General features: G+C 35.1%; 1 protein-coding gene across 1 annotated transcript in view; it reads left to right on the forward strand.

Moving 5' to 3' along the window:
- TNKS (tankyrase) overlaps positions 1-21487 on the forward strand; it is a 179164-nt gene that overhangs the window by 129849 nt on the left and 27828 nt on the right. The window contains exons 12-18 of the mRNA XM_068531939.1: positions 2583-2754; positions 6404-6483; positions 9673-9818; positions 12395-12560; positions 13920-14139; positions 14441-14550; positions 20757-20945. Of these exons, the coding sequence (XP_068388040.1) occupies positions 2583-2754; positions 6404-6483; positions 9673-9818; positions 12395-12560; positions 13920-14139; positions 14441-14550; positions 20757-20945 (1083 nt within the window). The remainder of the gene's footprint in view (positions 1-2582; positions 2755-6403; positions 6484-9672; positions 9819-12394; positions 12561-13919; positions 14140-14440; positions 14551-20756; positions 20946-21487) is intronic.

The following is a 21487-nucleotide window of genomic DNA, read 5'->3' on the forward strand; positions in this document are numbered from 1 at the left end:
GAGCTGGAGGAATCAGACTCCCTGACTTCAGACTATACTACAAAGCTACAGTAATCAAGACAACATGGTACTGGCACAAAAACAGAAACATAGATCAATGGAACAAGATAGAAAGCCCAGAGATAAACCCACACACCTATGGTCAACTAATCTATGACGAAGGAGGCAAGGATATACAATGGAGAAAAGACAGTCTCTTTAATAAGTGGTGCTGGGAAAACTGGACAGCTACATGTAAAAGAATGAAATTAGAACATTCCCGAACACCATACAGAAAAATAAACTCAAAATGGATTAGAGACCTAAATGTAAGACTGGACACTATAAAACTCTTAGAGGAAAACATAGGAAGAATACTCTTTGACATAAATCACAGCAAGATCTTTTTTGATCCACCTCCTAGAGTAATGGAAATAAAAACAAAAATAAACAAATGGGACCTAATGAAACTTGAAAGCTTTTGCACAGCAAAGGAGACAGTAAACAAGATGAAAAGACAACCCTCAGAATGGGAGAAAATATTTGCAAACGAATCAGCGGACAAAGGATTAATCTCCAAAATATATAAACAGCTCATGCAGCTCAATATTAAAAAAACAAACAACCCAATCCAGAAATGGGCAGAAGACCTAAATAGACATTTCTCCAAAGAAGACATACAGATGGCCAAGAAGCACATGAAAAGCTGCTCAACATCACTAATCATTAGAGAAATGCGAATCAAAACTACAGTGAGGTATCACCTCACACCAGTTAGAATGGGCATCATCAGAAAATCTACAAACAACAAATGCTGGGGAGGGTGTGGAGAAAAGGGAACCCTCTTGCACTGTTGGTGGGAATGTAAATTGATACAGCCACTATGGAGAACAGTATGGAGGTTCCTTAAAAAACTAAAAATAGAAGTGTCATATGACGCAGCAGTCCCACTACTGGGCATATACCCAGAGAAAACCATAATTCAAAAAGACACATGCACCCCAATGTTCTTTGCAGCACTATTTACAATAGCCAGGTCATGGAATCAACCTAAATGCCCATCAACAGATGAATGGATAAAGAAGATGTGGTACATATATACAGTGGAATATTAGCCATAAAAAGGAACGAAATTGGGTCATTTGTTGAGACGTGGATGGATCTAGAGACTGTCATACAAAGTGAAGTAAGTCAGAAAGAGAAAAACAAATATCGTATATTAACGCATGTATGTGGAACCTAGAAAAATGGTACAGATGAACCGGTTTGCAGGGCAGAAGTTGAGACACAGATGTAGAGAACAAACGTATGGTCACCAAGGGGGGAAAGCCGCGGGTGGGGGGGTGTGTGTGTGATGAATTGGGCGATTGGAATTGACATGTATACACTGATGTGTATAAAATTGATGACTAATAAGGACCTGCTGTATAAAAAAATCAATAATATTCAAAAATTAAAAAAAAAATTTATTTGAACCCTTGCCTGAAGTGTCACAGCCTTACAACAATGAAAAGCTGGAGACAGGGAGACTGTCTTAAATCCTTTCTTTTCTTAATCTTGTGTTTGGTGGGGGTACCCAAGCATTTTGAATAACCAACCAGCATATATTTGAGAATTTACTATGTACCATTAACAGGAGCTTTCTAGAGGACCCAGAAAACCTATACAATACTTTCCATATTTCAGTAACCTTAGTTTTACTTGGTAAACAAACACTACCCCTGTGTTCTAATTTATAAAATAGTGCTGAATTGACATAGGTGTTCAGAAAGGAAGTAATCATCAAGGCTTCAAGTAATCAAGGAAGATTTCTTAGAAAAGGTGAGACTTGCACTGGATCTCATAATCCAGAAAGGCAGAACGAAGGGCTTCTCTGAAAGAAGCAACATGTACAATGAACATGGACTTTGGTCTGAGTAGAGTAGAGTCTTTACTGGGGTATCCTAGAAAACAGGTTAGGACTCGTTAGTTTTGATCAAATTATAAACATGATTCAAAGGTTTAACATTGTCTTAACAGTCTTAAAATTATTCTTCCTATATAATTTTTCAAAGTTTTAAAAATGGAACCTTTGAATCTTCAAATGAGGTTTTTGGTTAAATGTGTAATTCAATTAGGGCATTCTATCATAATCATTTACTAAAATTAGAAAAGAAATGTAATTAATTACTTTGACTATCTTTGCTTACTTATTCTGTTGTCTTTATATTCCGGGAACAAGTTTGGTAGAACTCATTCATCCAAAAGTATTTAATGTGCATCTTCGACGTGGCAGGCAGTGAACATCAGGCAAGAGTCCCAGCCCCCAGGGACCTTACAGAGACCCCTAGTTGTGAGGAGAGTGGCAGGGAGTGGAGGATGGACAGGAAGACAGTCGTTCAGGGAAAGGATGGGTATGTTAGAATTTTCAGTAAGGTGGTCAGAGAACGGCAACTAAGAAGATGGTATTTCTTAGAATCAGTGAGCGAGAATTAATAATGAATAGTCTGTGGTATTTTTCAAAAAGCTTTGACAGTTGATTTTTCTCATAATTTATTCGCTAGGGTGTAAAAGGGAACAAAAATAGCTGCTCGATCTCATGTGCCCACCCAATGATTTTTCAGATGAATGCACTGGACACCCTTGGTCAGACTGCTTTGCATAGAGCTGCCCTTGCCGGTCACCTGCAGACCTGCCGCCTGCTACTGAGTTACGGCTCTGATCCCTCCATCATCTCTTTACAAGGCTTTACGGCAGCACAGATGGGGAACGAAGCAGTGCAGCAGATTCTGAGTGGTAAGTTCAAATAGATAGACATTGCATTCTGTTCTTCCTCTTCCATGTCTTTCCACTGATAAACTCTTTTCACAGACAAACTTTGTGCCCCTTGTTTTAAGTGGCTCTTTGGAATATTTTCTTTGCCTGAATATTTTTCCTGCCTTTCCTTGCTTGCAGTTTAGCCTGTGGCTCTGCCCATCAGCCTATTTTGGTGGGGTTGAGGTAGGTGTCATGAAAAGAGACAACCATTTTCTTTAATTTTTTTAGTGTTAAGTTGGAAACCTGACTTATGGGTGTTATGATCAAAGGTTTCTTAAAACTCCTATAAACAGTGTGGAATTATGGTTGCTCCGAAATCTATCAAATAGGGAAAATTACAAATCGTTCATACAGTAATGATCTTTTAATTAATTGTTCTTACATGTGTTATATTCTGCTTTCTGTAATTCTTATCTTCATTGTACTATTATGATATTATCTTGTCTTTCCTGGTTTAAATATAACTATAAAATCTTACTGAGTGTTACAGTGCCTACCTAGCACAGTGTTATATACTTTAAGTATCTAGTTTATTGAGGGCGATCAAACATAAAACTGTTACAAAAATAGATACTAGTTTCCAAAGCCCCCAAATTAGAGGAAATAACACAGTCTGCCTACTGAAAAATGAATAAGAAGTTACAAAAGAAATTTAATATAATTGACTCTTCTTTCTTGTTCTTTTAATTTTTTCCATGGATTATGTCTGCTGTAGAATGACCTCACAAACTGAAAGAGTAAAATTGAGTAGGCTACAGGCAAGGAATCAGAAGTCTTTGCTACTTTCCCTACGTGTAATGCAGTAGTTCTTTTCTTCATCAGACACAGCATACCCTCTTTATTATGAATATTTTATAGCATCCACTTACTATCCAGAAATGAAATTCATAGATATTATGATCTAACTATATAGAGACCTTTCCAAAAATCTTTATTAAATGCCCTATCTATAATAGAAAGGGAAAATGAAAGTAAATTACAGTAAAATAATTTATAATTGTTACAATAGTAATAGCTAGGGCATGACTCCACTGGAAGACAAAAATTAACCCCACAAATTTCTGAAGGGCCCCCCAAAAGTACAGCCCAGTTAAGAATCACTACTATACACGGAAATAGGGGACCTTTCCAGACTTACGGAGCATGGTACGTGTTGTTAGAGCTGAATCAGAGCTAACCAGCCTCATAAGAGTAACTGTGCCACATTGTCAAAGCTGTTGATTTGGTTTATTTTCCTTGTGTTAGTTCATTCTTAGATAGTGGCATTCTTACTTCAGTCTTAGGTGATGATCTCTAGACAGTTAAATTTAGACCTATCTAGGCCATCTTCACTATCAATACCAATAAGATCTATCTAAAGGAATAAAATTTGCTATCATAGGATTTATAGCTTCAACTATGAAAAACATGCCTTCATTTAACTTCCTGTTTCTACAGAGCAATAGAACATTTGCTTAAAGAAGATAAGCACTCTTTGACTAGGAAATACTTCTGCCTTCTCAGTAAATTCTAATAATTTCTAAAAGGTGTGATTTTTGTTTCAAAAATTTTTCTCTTATACTTTTGTAAGAACCATTTAGTAGTGGATTTTAAGTTAGTTTCTATAAGTTGTAACCATAAATCGGCAAACATTTATAGCTATTACGTCAGATTTTCTAATACTACTATACATAGTTTTTAGAGGTAATTGACAAAATGGTGAGGAAAGGATTGAATAAATTAAGCAGATTAGCTCCAGTAATGCTTTTAAAACGTCTTCTAAATGAATAGTTAGAATATATGACTGCTGGTAAAAGATAAATAGTGAATCACAAATGAAAATTTTTTCAATTATTTTGATAATTCTTAAAAATTGATTAGTAAGATAAAGCATTATATAGGTCATTGAATGCCTAGTTTAATATGTGCCAGAACTTTTTAGTTTAGTTCTTCATATTTTTATTGAGCTGGAAAGATAATACAAATAATAGAAATTAACGGTAAAGTCTTGCCCTTAGATTTTTTTTAAATGGGAATTATTTTTTATTTGGAAGAGGATATAATTTTTTAAACTAATATTTCTGCAAGAAACTTGTGTGTCTGTAGTCTGTAGACCATGTACTGGCTGAACTTTTCAACTGTACCTATATTTACTAATCCAATTTCAGGTTATATCTATAATGACTCCTGAAAGAATACATCAATCATATAGAATGTATAGTAAGTTATTGGGGTTCTGTTCTGGGTAATATTTTAAAGATTCATTAAAAACACCTGTTAATACCAGATTTGAGATCCACTTTTAGAAACCTGCACTTTCAGCTCCCAAGTCTATAGTTGCCAACAGTTTACATTAGTAAAGTTTTCTGCAGACTAACAAATGCAATAAACTCCCTTTTAAAGAAAAATAATTGTTGATATTTCAAAAATGTATTTCATTATATGAAATACTCTCATCTTTCCTCCCTTTAATCTTAGCATTTTATCTGCTAAGTATTATTATTATGACTAAATAAATATAGTTTATCTTCCATTGAAGACTTCCCATAACTTACTCTGTAAAACTCACTTCCCTGAATAAAGTACTTTAGAAAGAGCTGAAGTATTTCTTCTGAAACCTGAAACCTTATTATAGCATCACTTGATCTTCCCATTTGGACACCGGACTCAAGGAAGGTGTCTCTGGCCACAAGATATTGAAATCTTAAGCCTGGAAGAGAATTTATGGGAAACCAACCAACGCTCACTTTATAGGTGCAAAAACTAAGCTATCAAATGATTTGTCCATCATCACAATAGAGCCCAGTCTAAATCCAGGTTTTCTGGACTTAAGTTCTTTTGTGTTACATGAGTGTGTGTACACATGTGCATTATAAAAGCCACAGTTAATGTCCATGAACATACTTTGAGTGATAAGCATTGTTTCCTTTAAAAATCTTTTTATTTGGGCCAATGTATAATGAATTTTTGGTTTGTTTATAGTATTGGATTAATCAGAATAACTCATTTGTTAGCCTCATAACTTCTAGACTTAACAGCCTGACTTAATTATATTCTATTTAACATTTGTATCACACCTCTTAAGACATTTTAAATTGCATTTCCCTGAAGCCATAATAAATGCGAATTAAACAAATTTCTGTATTTAGTAGGCCTTTTTTGTACACTGATTATATTTTCTAAGGTCACTGATTTCAGGAGTATTACTTCTGTTTCATATTGTAGAAACTGAGACCAAAAAGAAAGGCTAAACATTAAGTACTGAAAGTTGAGTGGCTTCCCTCGGTTTACATAACAGAATCTATTGCAAAGCTTCGCTCCAACACTTTGAAAGCCCAATGTATCATAAAGATGTCCTTGATCTCATGGTCCTATGTTTCTCCATTCCCCTTTGCCAAGTTTTGACCATAAAATTTGAAAGACATTGTAATTGGGATGGAGAAGGATTTGTGTGTCCTAAAATTTGTTTGAATTTGGCTTATGATAAGGTAGATATAGATTGAAGTAAGACACCACAAAACCTTAAATTAGATCTTAGCAATTTCTGACACCTTAACCTCTCTCTTTCCATTCACCAAATAATTTTCCCTCCTTAGCTACTCTGTGATTCCTTAAAAACCAACAGTACTCTTTCCTTTCTTTCACGTAGAAAGTACACCTATACGCACTTCTGATGTTGACTATCGGCTCTTAGAAGCATCTAAAGCCGGAGACTTGGAAACTGTGAAGGTAAGGCAGCGCTTTAATGTCTTGGGTAGCTCTGTGGAACCTTTGCTTACCAATTCATTTTAAGCTTGTAAGTGAAACTACTCAAATCCAAACAATAAAAGGGATGAGCAGAGTAGATCCATAAACAGGAGAGATCTTTAACTGTGAAGGTTTTCCAGTATGTGCCTTATTCCATTAAACCACCTTCTAGTCACTTTACTTCTGGTTATATGAACGCTCTTTTTATTTCCACTTTTATTAATTAAAATGTTATTTTGGCCACTTTCATAAATTTCCAGGCTAGTTCAAGCCCAGGTAATATAGTACAGTAAAGTTTGAAACAATGTTCTTGACCTTTTCCAAGAGATTCTCACATTTGCTCTAGGAAAGCATCCTTAACGATCCTGCCACCATTTGGAATTAATTATATGCAGAAGATGGATCTTCTTTCCTATGTCATTGCTTGCCAAGGAAATTTTATCAACCTTTACTTGTGGTGTAGAAACAATGATTATAGATTGAATTTTTTCAAATATAAAATTATATTCTGATATTGAATATGCCTTTTTAAAACACATACACTTCACATCTATAATCACTCATGTGTGGATGAAGATAGCAGAAAGGGATATGAGTTTTGTTTTTGTTTGGGGATTGGTCTTGTAGTTTTATTTTTTTTTCCTTTTTTTAAAGAAAGGCTAATTGCAAATTTAGTATTGATATTCTTACCAGCTTATTTTTTACAAACTAATCTTGCCCATTTCTTATTGTCATTTTTTATTAAGCAAACTTGGTTTTTGTGATTTTTAGCAGACAAATTTTAGTACTCTCGATGATGTATACTGGTTGAAAACAACAGTAAATGCTTTCTAAACTCTGCTGCCTAGAAATTTTATTTTTGTTGCATTATGTGGCTACTTCCAACCTCTCTTCCATCTTACGTTAACATCTAAGTTATTTAAAGGAAAATAGTAAATTTCAGTCATAATAGCCACTAGAGAGAAATTTTAAATTTCCCTTAGATCTGAAATTATATATATTTTTTCTTAAAAATACTTTTATCATTTGAAATGTATCCTAATAAAATCTTAAAATATAAAAGTGATTAGGACTCCTTTTCTGCATCACAGCATGATAACCCCAGTGCTAGAATTGCTATATGTGCCCATTATAATTAAATTAATAGTTTATTATTTTTTTAATGTGTAGGTTTTAATTCCGACATCTTGTATGTATTAGAAACCATGCCACAGCTTCCAGGTTTCTTAAACAATCCATTCACAATAAAGGCCAAATATATTTTTATGAATAGAGTAGAAATGGCAGAAGAAAACAAAGCACAAATTAAGTGAGAATTAAGCATGGTAAACTTCCTTCCTTAGAGGCTTTAGAAAGCATTAGAGATTAGTTATTAGAAAAAAAGGCTGTTTGCTGAGTAAAGTATTTGAGAAGCAGGTAGGAAGGATGTAAAAATTGCCTTGACATTCAAAAAGAAATTAGAATAGAGGATAAAGAACTTCCAAATAGTAAAAAGCAAATATTTAATAAGCAGAATTGGCTATCTTTTTGTTAATAAAAAAATAAAATAAGGTAAAATAAATTGGGTTTCATTCCCTACCTCATCCCCATTTTGCCACTGTTCTCTGCAAAAGAAAAAAAAAGCTAACTTAGAGTATAAAGAACTAGAATAAAAGCAGCAGCAGCAGGAAGCAGCTTCAATCATGTAAGACACCATAGAAGGTGTTTATTGTCAATTTTTGTAGCCTTTCTTTCTAGTTTATGTATTTATTTATTTCTATTTAATTTTGTTTTTTGATTCTGTAATTTATATATTAATAAAATATATAAAATTTGCCACAGACTCAGTTGTCATGAAAAGATATAACCTGGCCAGATGACAATGGCTCTTCAGATTTTAGTCTCTCCCTTATGCCCAGACTTCCTTCTGTCATATAAAAATTGTACCACCTGATAAGCCCTGTTTTTACCCTACCAGCCCCTCCTCAGTATCTCCATAGATATCTTCCAGGTTCAGAGTTTTTGTATTATAATAGCTCATTACAGTGAGCTATATATGAAAGCCCTTGCCATCATACCTGTAGCCTAGAAAATGTCACCGTTTTTCTCTGCTTTTTTAACTTAAGAATTCTTCTTTTCATTACCTCTCTTCTCATCACTTCCCTGAATTTGGGTAATTAAGTAGGTAAGCAATGATGTAGCAAGAAGATCAAAAGATTAAGAATCAGGAAAGTGGGGTTTGAGTTTTTATTCTACCCCTTACCAACTGTATGAAAAAGGATGTCACTTAACTTCTCTGAGCCTTGGTTTATTTATCTGTAAAATGGAGATGATGGTTGTTTTCGCACGTAGATAATAATCCTCTCACTGAAAAAATATGAGATTCTTTATAAATTGTTACTCAAATATTTTTACTGGAGTCCATCTGTCACCATCAGTGATGCAACTGCTCTGGCCTAACTTTGCTTCTACTGCTTTGTAAGCAAACAGTTGAGCTTGTGCTGAAATGATAATATTGAAAAGGAGAATAGGTGAAAGAGAAGAGATTTGGAGGATACAGCTGAAGGAGATAGAAGGCCAAAAACTAGAATATGATCAGAATCAATCTGTGTAGACTTAGACAAATATCCCCTCAAAGATCAAGTAAAACATCGTTGACTGCGTGGCTTTGCTGAGATGGATCGAAGGGCCAAGTGGATGGCCCAGACAGAATTAATGTAATTTTCCCAGAGCCTTCTTGCTTGCCACGTCAAAGGAGGCAAGAATTCTGGGTAATTCTGCAGTCAACCAGGGTTGGTCTTATTTGAGCAAAGAGTGGCTAAGAGCGTGCTGGTACAAGCATACAGGCTGTTACAGGCAGTCTCGGGGGGGAAAGCCTTATAACTGTGAAGGAGGAAGGCACCATTTGCCTTGGAAGTGCTTGCCTTATTATGGGTTTTTCTTTTGGATTAAGATTTTGGCGAGCAAATGTTGAAAAAGATTAAATAGCTTTGCAAACAGAACATTTGTAGACACGGTAAAGCCAAACATCGTGCTGATTTTAAAACATCACTTGTATTATCTAATCTTCGGAAAGAAATATTCATTAGAAAAATACAATTTATCCAAGATGTCTGCAGTATTTTGGAGTGAGTTCTATGAATAAATACTAACGTGCTTTTTGTGTTTGTCTGTGTGTGTGTGCCATAAAAGCAACTTTGCAGCCCTCAGAATGTGAATTGCAGAGATTTAGAGGGCCGGCATTCTACACCCCTACACTTTGCGGCAGGCTATAACCGTGTGTCTGTCGTGGAGTACCTCCTACACCATGGTGCTGATGTCCATGCCAAAGACAAAGGGTATGCATTAGAATTGCACTGTTTGGGATTCATTTTCTTGACACTTAAAATTTCTTTTCTTTATCTTTTTGAAGTTTTAGATTTTTTTTTCCCTATTAAAAAAGTAATGCATGTTTTTTTTTTTAAGTTTAAAGCATACATTAAAACATTATGGAAATGTGTAGTATAGAAAGTGAAAAGTCCCTTTCACTCCACCTCCTAGAGATTACAGCATCAAAATTTTGTCGTAACTGTCTGGAGTTTTGAAGGACCTGTCGCAGTGTGTGTGCTGTTGTGGTGGAGCTTGTTTTTAACGTAAATGATGATGTCACTCCACACGGTCTGCTTTGCAATTTGCCTTTTTCACCCAGTAGTATATCTTGAATGTCTTTCCATGTCAGTACTTAATAGTTCATTTCATCCTTTTAATGCCTATATATAGTATTTTATTGCATTATGTACATGTGTTTATATAGTTTGTAATTTATTGTTCATCCCTTTTTTTGCTATTAAAAATGTATAATCTCCTCCTAAAAGAAGCCACCCATCCCAAAGTCATATTAATAGAAACATAATTTTATTTTTACTCATTCAGATATTCTCTATTTTTATATTAGTTTACTGAACTGTTTTAATTTATCTAGACAGAGTTTAAAGCAGCCATGGAAGCTATTTAGAAAAGCAAGAAGGAAGTTTTAACTGAAATGAGCTTCCATATCCTGAGTTAATTTCATATCATCTCAAAATATAAATAAGCACCTTTCTGTGTAATTACATACCAGACTGCTGTAGAATTAAACCACACAACTTAGACCTCAGTTAACCATTTTGGGTTTATTTATCTTTTAAAAGGGACACAGGGGGCTTCCCTGGTGGCGCAGTGGTTGAGAGTCTGCCTGCTAATGCAGGGGACGCGGGTTCTGAGCCCTGGTCTGGGAGGATCCCACATGCCGCGGAGCGGCTGGGCCCGTGAGCCACAACTACTGAGCATGCGCATCTGGAGCCTGTGCCCCGCAACGGGAGGGGCCGCGATAGTGAAAGGCCCGCGCACCGCGATGAACAGTGGTCCCCGCTTGCCGCAACTAGAGAAAGCCCTCGCACGAACCGAAGACCCAACACAGCCAAAAATAAATAAATAAAGTAGCTATAAAAAAAAAAAAAAAAAAAGGGACACAGCAGACATGAATATTTAATAATATTATCACTAGCTCTTTCAAAGTGTTATGGTGCGATAGAGAGGAACCAACATTTGTTTCTATTGCCATCAGCCCCCCGCCCCCACGTTTATTTTTGGCCGCTCCACGCGGGATCTTAGTTCCCCGACCAGGGATTGACTGCACCCCCTGCGTTGGAAGCGCAGAGTCTCAATCACTGGACCACCAGGGAAGTCCCTCTATTGCCCCATTTTAGCAGTCAGTATTTTTGGTCTCAAAACATTAAAAACAAAAACAGAAAAACCTGATCTCTCTAAGTAAAAAGGTACTAACTTGATACCTTGTGTTTGCTGTATACTAAGTGCAACTTAAACTTATCCTTTTGATGCACCCTTTTTTATGGGGACATCTTTGTCCTTTTAGAATGCCAGCTGCCTTCCAATCAGAACTTAGAGTCATCACAGGATAGTTTGCTCATCTGACTAGTGTTTATGGTTGATTTCATTATTTTCTTTACTGAATACTGAAGTTTCTCTATCACTTGGATTTTGAGTTTCCATTGCTTGGCACCTAAATATTTAAATCTATGCACAGAAACCACTACTGAATTTTTAAGAATAAAAAAAAAAAGCCAAAAACAAAAGGTTGAACTTGCCTAAGTAAATAAGTTAAATTGCATTGTGTATTTTATAAGTAAGCAAGCATACAATTTTCACTAGGAAGACCCAAATGGAAGAAAATCTGAGAGATGATAAAACCAGATTATTAATTAGTTATTCCTGAAATCACTTTGTAGTGTTGCTCTTTATATTGCCAGGATGAAACCTGAATTAAAAGTATTATAGGGGCTTCCCTGGTGGCGCAGTGGTTGAGAATCTGCCTGCCAATGCAGGGGACACAGGTTCGTGCCCTGGTCTGGGAAGATTCCACGTGCCGCGGAGCGGCTGGGCCCATGAGCCACAATTACTGAGCCTGCGCGTCTGGAGCCTGTGCTCCGCAACAAGAGAGGCTGCGATAGTGAGAGGCCCGCGCACCGCGATGAAGAGTGGCCCCCGCTTGCCACAACTAGAGAAAGCCCCCGCACAGAAACGAAGACCCAACACAGCTATAAATAAACAAATACTTTAAAACAAATTTTAAAAAAAAAGTACTATAATAAAACCTTTTTTTATGGGTATATCTGTATGTATTTTAAGAATAAAGATTGCTGTGAAATTTATATCCATCACCAAGAAACTAAGCAAGATCCTTATATTGAAAGGGACATTTTTAGAAATTGTTAATCCTTATTTGGAAATGGATGATGCTATCTTCAAGATCAGAGGAGAATTTTTTTTTAAGTGAATGTTCAGTATAGTCAATGCCATAGAGAATTATTTTTATTATACATATTTTAATGCAGAGATTTGTTGTATGTCTTTAAAATAATTTTCTTTTCTTCAGTGGCCTGGTGCCTCTTCATAATGCTTGTTCATATGGACACTATGAAGTAGCTGAGCTCTTGGTAAGGCATGGGGCTTCTGTCAATGTGGCAGACTTATGGAAATTTACCCCTCTACATGAAGCAGCAGCTAAAGGAAAATATGAAATCTGCAAGCTCCTTTTAAAAGTATGTAATTTTAAAAATTATAAAATATAAAGTAATTATATTTATTATTTGGTTAGGACATATAATTACATCAGAGTAAATTATTCTATAATACAGTACAGTAAGTGCTGTAGAGACTGCTTCCATTTTCTATTTTAGGGGGATGTGTTAAGTGTGATATCATGATACTCACGTAGCTTTGAGTAATGTCTGAAGTGCCTTTCTGAACTGACTTGATTATGTTGAGTTCATCACAATTCAACAAGGTGGGTTTTGGGAAAGAGTTGAATTAGTTTGCATAGCTTATCTGATACTTACAGTATTAATATCAGAAAACATTTGTACGAGAAGAGCCAAGTTTTTCCATCAAGTTTGATTTTTTCTTCTTACTAGCTATTTTATTATTGTTAACCAGCTCATTTCTAATTCTTAAGCATTATTTAAACGTTAAAGGATATGAAGTTAAATTAAAAGATGTGAAATTAATTAAAAGATGTGAAAAATGACTGGACATGTATTTATGTCATTTCCTCTTTTTTTTTTTTTTTTTTTAAACTAGAGAAAAACTTGTCCTGGTTAAATATAAAATTCTTCTCCTGCCACTTTCATGGGATCAAGTATGTTCTTATGAGTTTTGAGAATAACACTGTATTTGATACTCATTTTTATTATCACTGGTTATAAGAAATAACTTCTAGGACAATGTGAATTCATTGTCTAGGTTGATTATTCCAAATTTCTCCATTGGGCCTATAGCAGTCTGTGTCAGGCCTGTAATAAAGATTCTTGACTTTTATTGACTTTATTTCATAGGTATAGATGATTAAACTTTTAAAATCAAATTAACTGTTAATACATTTCTACCTGATTTCATGATAGGTTCTAAGACTTACAATGGAAATATTTTGAAATTACCAAACTTTCTTTTTATTGATTCCATTTGGAATTAAGTACTTTTTCCACCTGTGTGTCTTCCTCTTCTCACTTCATCAACACTGAATATCTCTATATAATTGAAATCTGGTCAACATTAATATCCAGGCCATGATTAAAAGGAAAAGTGGTTTCTGAAGACAGCTTGGAGTCTGAGAAAGTATATGATACGAAAAGTAAAAGACACTCGACACCTTTCCCACTCACCATCACTGTTGATCCTGAGGCTTGGGGCTTTGGTTGGGAAGTATTGATAGTTAGAAAGCTGATCCAGTATATTGCTAAGTAGAAATTTTGCAAGAAAGACCGAATATTGCCTCTATTTTTCACAATGCGTATAGAATAGATAATCTTTCTTTGGATGAGTGAAGGTGAAGTTAAAAATAAAGAAACAAAACTTAACAAAGATACTACAGAAAACACAAACCCTATTTGGTCATTTTGTAGCATGGAGCAGATCCGACTAAAAAGAACAGAGATGGAAATACACCTTTAGATTTGGTAAAAGAAGGAGACACGGATATTCAGGACTTACTGAGGGGAGATGCTGCTTTGTTGGATGCTGCCAAGAAGGGCTGCCTGGCAAGAGTGCAGAAGCTCTGTACCCCAGAGAATATCAACTGCCGAGACACCCAAGGCAGAAACTCAACCCCTCTGCACTTGGCGGGTAAGCATCACCAGCGCTTCCAAGGCTCATGACCTTTCTTAGATACCTAATACAGCTCACCAGAAGATGAAAGAGATGCTGAGCATGAAGAGTACTACTCAGAAAATGCTTGATTGATGTTATTTTATATAATTTCTTATTATAAATTATAAAAATTTCTTATTGTAAATGTCTTATTCTTAATTATGTGATAGTGTTAGCTTTTAAAGCAAAAAGTATTAATGTTTTCTAGTCCTTATCATTTATATACATATTTTTCTTTTTCTTTTAAGCTGACGTTTGCCTTTTTTCATTCTAACAGCAGGCTACAATAACCTGGAAGTAGCTGAATATCTTCTAGAGCACGGAGCAGATGTTAATGCCCAAGACAAAGGTGGTTTAATTCCTCTTCACAATGCAGCATCCTATGGGGTGAGCATGCTAAAGTTAAAGTCTAGAAAACGTCACTGATACTTACTACTTTGTTAAATGCATACCATGCATGCAATAAGTAGATATCTAACCAACAGCATAATTTAGCACAATTTTAATCTTACTATTCAGAGTGTTTCTAGCCTTCTCAGTTAGGCATAACTATCTTTTGGCCAAGGACCATACTTTTTATAGCTTTTTGGTCTCTTCACATTATCTAGCACAATAATTGGTATGTAATGCCTGCTCAGTTAATATTTATTGATGTAGATAATAAATCTTAACTCTACCTTAAGTAGATTTTAGAAACTATGAAAGCCAGGAGGTTCCTCTATAGGCATGGAAATTATGCTTGCTTATGTTTATCATCAGCATCTTAGAAAGATTCAAGTAAATGGTTGAGCTATTGGTATATATGGTTTCATAGAGTTCAGATGACTAGCTGAAACCCCACAGTGAAGGTCACAGTTGATTCTTGCAAAGCCCTGTAACTGTAATCTGTAATCATCAGCTGAAAGAGGAAGAGGGTTGTATTCCAGTGCCTTGACATATGTTGGACTGACTGCCTGGAAGTCACCAAGGCCCACTTTAGGTCTGATGAATCACACAGGAAGAAGATGAATGCTTTTGTGCTTGTCAGAGTCCCTATTTGACTGTAAAGATGCACATGTGCCAGAATGTACATACTAGGAGCTCTCATAGATGGAATCATTATTGGTGAGGACAGTTTCTAGATTTGCAAAAGCCTGACAGACTATAAGTAAAAACTAATCACCATGATTTCCATATTCTCTTACTCTCTTCTCCCTTGCCCTTCATAATGAGAATATCTGCATCTTCTCATGCCCCCTCTCAAAGGCCAGTATTTCAGGGAGATGACATGTCTGAGTGGGAATAATCAAGGACAGCAAACAATCTAGTTTCAAGTTGGACAGAAAGGAAAGAAAATTTTACTTCCAAGTGTGATGTATGCTAATTGAAAGTTATCAGATTTAATAAATATATTATGAGTACTGAAATCCTCTTGAAACTTCTGTATTTAAAGTTATCTTTCCAAAGATAATTAATCTTTTATTAAAATCATTAGAATTTTCTTTTAGCCTTCTTCCATATAAAATTCTCAGTTTCACTGTACAACGTGTATTTCTACTGAAGACCAGGCATGCTAAATATTTACTGCTAATATACTACGTATACATGTATGTATAATCCTTTTACCTTTGAGTTATAAGTATAGATATGTATCATTTGGAGAATAATGTCCAGCACTTCTTAGCATGATCCTTCTCTCCGTATAGTATTCCATGAAGCTAAGCCTCAGTTAAAAGTTTATCAGTTAAGATTTTATAAAGCTGATGGGATCAGTGTCTTTTAACTTCTGTATAAATCTACTAATGAGTGAGGATAGGTGTAGGCAGTAGAATTATACTTCTTGACTTGATCTAATAAAACATAAACTGTCAACTGTGTAGACTGTGTGGATCTATGTACTGTGTTTTCAGTATATCCCATACTTTGTGGATGTGGAAAAGTTCAGTCCCGTCAGTCTTTTCCTTTCATAGCTTTCATAGTTGTCACTGAGGATGAAAAAAGTAAAACTAAATTTTTAAGGTTTAAGTATTTTACCTTTTAATTCCCATTCTTCTGATGGGAAAGGTGTTGAGATTCTACTTATTACACATATGTGTCAATTTGTGACCAGTGTGAAAGAAAGAAAATTTATAGTGGTTCTCTTTTGTGGCTAAATATAATAAGGTAGAGTGCAGGACGGCCTGGTCTTTGTTCGTATTCCCTTGCAGCTATCTTGCCATTAGCTGAGGGAGTGTAATGCAGTCCGCCTCCTGACCAGAGGCCCGCTGTTCTGTTTTCATAAACTTATTTCACCATTATCCACAACTCCTGCTCTCCTCTTCTAACTCCAAGTGAGAAAGATCATGAGCATTTTTAGTTTCATTCTCTCTTTTTATGTTATCCTCCTTTTTTATTACATCCCTACTGCTGCGCTCTTTGTAAATGAATGTAGCTTATGGAGGTAAAAATGAAGAGAAAGTTCTCCAGGCTGTGTAGAGGGCATTTGGTAGAGGTTTCAATCAACCTGGTTCATCCCATCCTTCTACTAAAGAATGCTAATGAGCTAGACAGTATGTTTGTAGCAAGTACTTTTGCCTCAGTGTGTGGGTGGATTTTTTGACTCACTCTACAAATCCTTCTTGTATTAAACTTGGAAACTTAAAAATCAAATATCTGTGAGCTAATGACTATGTACTCTTATTCACTAAAACCTTTACTTTGGTGGTTTCTTGACTTGTTTTGGTTACCATGTTTTTACCAGGTGCAACATATACCCACCCTCCCACCCCCAGTAACATCTCATAGTGCTTTTCAGTTGGCAGTAGGTAAGGTCATTCCCTCCATTGAGAATCTCTGCTCTACGAAATAATTTTATCTAATGCAATTTGTATATCATATAACCTGTTGTCAGTAACCACATCAAATCTGTATTTATCTCAATCTCAATTGGTAGACTTAAAATAAGGACCAAGGTTAACCATGATATAAAAAATGTTTAAGCTACTTTATCTTACTTTAGCTAAGGGGTAGATATAATTATATTTTCATTGTCTCTAGACATATAAATCCATATGTCTTTCCAAAGCCCCTTTTTATTCATATAGCACATAAGCCTTGGCTGGATATTTTAATGAAATTATAGGTCTCTGTTAGGGTGGCAGAACACTGGTTATATAGTATTAATATCAGTGATGCTTGGACTGGCCTGGCTGCATGGTGTATATGATGTACTGCCCTGAAACGATGGTTTTGTGAAGGAGATTTTGGTGGCACTTTGTATGGAATAGAGGCTTCTATATTTAAAATAAGGCTATTGGTAGAGTAGTTTTAGGTATAGGGTTACCCAATGATCTGTACTTAAATAGCTTTTCCCTGATATCATACTCTCTGCCATTTTCAACTTGTCAGGAAATGACGCTTGTGTTTTAGTCTAGCAAGACCATGCAGGCAGATGTGGCGAAATGGAGACCTGAACTTGGAATCTGAACACCTGGGATCTAGCCTTTAATCTTTTCCTCCATAACCCACAGGTCTTCAGCAAGTGCCTGCATCTTTCTAATCTTCACTGTCCTCACTAGTAAAACTTAGATGCTGAGACCGTCTTTACAGGGTTATTGTGATAATTAGGTAAGACCATGCGTGTGGAAAGTGCATTCTATCCAAATCCAAGGGAATACAGTTATTATGAGATAACTCGATCCACACAGCCCTCATACTGGGCCGGTCAGAATAAGGTCTGTGTGTCACTTTTACATCTCACAGCCTTAGGAGTTAGCTGTATGTTTGACCAGCTCAGTATCAGTATTAAATAGACAGATTAATTGACTTCAGCAGTGGGTAATGACTGATAGCCTGCAGATAAAATAATTGTGTGAGATATCTGAAATTGCATCAAGTTACTTAAGCTGTCATTTATTGGTCATCATTCTTTGATACATATTTTACCTTTTTTCCTCTGGAGAGCTCTGTCAGCTCTCTGTGTGTCTTTGGGCCTTTTTATGTAGAAAGAACTTACCACTTCAGTTTTTCCAAAAGGAGAAACAAAGACATAGTTTAAGAAGTTTAAATAAAAGTTACAGATTTCATGAGAGTATATATTAATGGTAAGGTGCATTATCCTGTTTAGTGTTTTTGTATTATAATGCCTTATATTATTATTTTAATATACATTTATAGAAGACAACTAATTTTTTTGCTCTTCAGTAGATATAAGGCATTGATATTTATTTACCACACAGCATGTAGTTTTCTATTATCTCATAAGAGTAAATCAATTTGCTGAGTTTTCTCTCTCAAATTTTTCATTTTTTAATGCTTTCTCTAAAATGTATAATGTTAGGGGAATTTCATGACATTGTCGTACAATTAAATTGCTCTAACTGGAACCCAAACACGTTTCTCTTCTCCCTACTTCCCAACTTTCTAAAATTAAATTAGGGCCCTTGCAGTGTTTTTTGTTGCATTTGTCGTTTAAAGCATTTTGTGTTGCAGCTGAGTTTTGAAACCATATTAAATTGACTCCTGCAAACATTCCAGCAGAGTTCAATTCCTTTTCTAGACCTTCTAGTTCAATACTTTGCTCTTATGTATTGTATAGGACTGAGCTGTAGCTTATTTATTGCATTTGTCAGCCTTAAATTTCAGTTACTTTTTTTGCCCCAGTGGTGTGGCTATTTAAAAGATTTAAGAATTGTGTTTTTAGTCTACTTGGGTAGCAGTATATTTCCTGTTTATTGCTGTTTCAGATGTTTGTCAGCAAATTTAATAAGCATGTAACTGGTTTCTCTAAGCATAAACTATAAATTTAATATAAAGAAAGTTTAATAATACATACCATATATATGATTCATTTTATACACACACACACACACACATAATTTTCCTTGGACTATCTAATTTTGGAAGCCTATACAAATTAGCCTACCAAATTATATTATACTGCCAACCCAAATGGGAGTAGAATAAAACTAATCATCAGGAACCTAGTTTAAACACCCCATATCCTTACTGGGGAGAAGCTTGAAATTACTCCGTGTTTGAACAAAAATAACTATTCTTTTCAACATATATCCTTTGAATAAGGGAGATAAATCACTGGGGTCTGTTTTGTTTTAAGTGATTTTGATAGTACTACAAATGTTACCTATTTTTATCTTCTGTGTTAGAATCAATTTTATAATCATGATGTATCTCATTCATAATCCCCAAAAGATCACAAAACATGGCCTGTTCTCAGAAGCCCTAGTCTGATTATGCCCTTTTTTATTGTTGTTGTTGTCTTTATATTGTCAGAGCAAATATGGAAGCTTTCTTAGAAGTTGTCTGATTTGTATTTTCCTAGTAAATTTTCTTCTGTTTTCTGAAATCACTTTTCCTAAAATTAACAAATATTTGAATTATATTAAAAAAAAAAAAACTTTAATACTACCTCAGAAGAAGTATGTATTCTTTTTGAAGTGAGTGTCTTCAAGAGAGCAAAGAAAATATTAAGGAATTTTAAAGGAAAATTTGAAGAAACGTGCCCTATATTCTATCCTGGGATACTTCTGTCCTTACTTTCCCCATCTCTTCCCATTCTCATGAAATTCAGCTTCAGATAGGTGTTCAGCAAATGTTTGGTTGGTGGGTGAGTCGGTAAGAGAGAGTAAGTGAATAAGTAAATGACCCTCTTATCTGTGCTCTGACCTTTTGTGTGAAACCATTTACAGAACATCATTACTTAGATATTTTACCTCAGAAACCACATACCCCAAGTGAACCTTCCTTATAGTTTCATTCCTAATTAAACTTCTGCTACTCAATTTCTGTTAATGCTTCCATCTACCTTTTTTTTTTTTTCTTAATCTTCTAGACCAAATTAAAAAAGAAAAAAGGCAGTCACCTTTGACTTTTTTTTTTTCATCTTTCTTCCTCTGTGGTTAATTTGTCTTTCTAAAACCCGATTTTTTTGCCTTCAAAATTTCTCAAATTTAGCTCTTCTTTTCTGTTCTTCTCTAACCATCACAGTTGAGGATCTTATCACCTCATGCCCAGGTTATTAGTTAATGCGTCTGCAGCTGACATTTCCTCCACTCCCTAAGTCATTTTGGCTCGACAGACGAATTTTTGTAAAATGTTGTTTTGTTATGTTACTTTCCCAAAGGCTGAAGAAAGAACATTGAGAAGCTTTGAGATGAGTGCTTTCAATAAATAGATCAGGTTGCAATAGGTTAGAAAGAGAAATGGGGAGATAAGAGAAGCAATGCTTATAGGACGCTGGTTTGAAAAGTTTGACAGACAGATTAGCCCATTATTAGGAAACTTGGAGTCAGGTAATAGTTTCATCTTATATGTTTATTTTTAAGATAGATCTGAATATAAGGCTGAATAAAAAAGTTTTTAAAAGCTCCCATGAAGAATTACAGGGTAACAGAATAATTGTGGAATTGATATTTTAGAGGAAGCAAGAAAAGATGAAGTCCAAAACAGAGGTGGAGGGGTGCAATGAATATTCTTTTTTTATAGAAGAAACTTCTGTTAAGGATGAGAATAGAGATATAGAGGGAATGAAATGTTAAATAGAAACAAGTGTAACTGAAGGAGCTTTACCAAATAATCTCATTCTTACCTCTTGGCATCCTTTTGTTTTTCTTCAGCATGTGGACATCGCAGCATTACTGATAAAATACAACACATGTGTAAATGCAACAGACAAGTGGGCATTTACTCCTCTTCACGAAGCAGCCCAAAAAGGCAGGACACAGCTTTGTGCCCTACTCCTGGCACATGGTGCAGATCCAACTATGAAGAACCAAGAAGGCCAGACACCTTTAGATCTGGCAACGGTTAAGTCCTCATTTCAAAATATTTAGAATTACTTGTTATACTTTCAGAAATGACAGTAAATTCCAGGGCTTAACAGGTTTACCTCTAGTGGTGCATATATCTCTTGGAAGAAGAACAAATTTCCTTCCTTATGAATTTTTTTAAGTTCTCATTTTTATATAATTTAAAACTATTAAGGCAAACTAAGCAGTAAGTTAATTTTTTTTGCCATACTTAACTTGGAGGGAAAACATGAATCATAGAAAAACTTGTATATAGATTGTATTCGTAAAATATCTTCATAGAAAAACTTGTATATAGATTGTATTCGTAAAATATCTTAACACCTTCTACTTTGGCTTATTATTCTAGAGCATCTGATGTTCATGGTAATTTACCTAAGGGGGTGAGATAGTCAAAGAAAAATTATCTTCTAAGCAGTATATCATTCTTCTGAAGATGGAAAAGTAAACTGATATATTGTAGAAATAGTTTCAAAATCAAGAATTAAATTTTTGTGGTTAAATGCTATTTAACTACAGAATTAAACACAGTACAGAAA

This window comes from Eschrichtius robustus, chromosome 21, assembly GCF_028021215.1.
Source record: "Eschrichtius robustus isolate mEscRob2 chromosome 21, mEscRob2.pri, whole genome shotgun sequence".
In the NCBI taxonomy this organism is placed as follows: Eukaryota; Metazoa; Chordata; class Mammalia; order Artiodactyla; family Eschrichtiidae; genus Eschrichtius; species Eschrichtius robustus.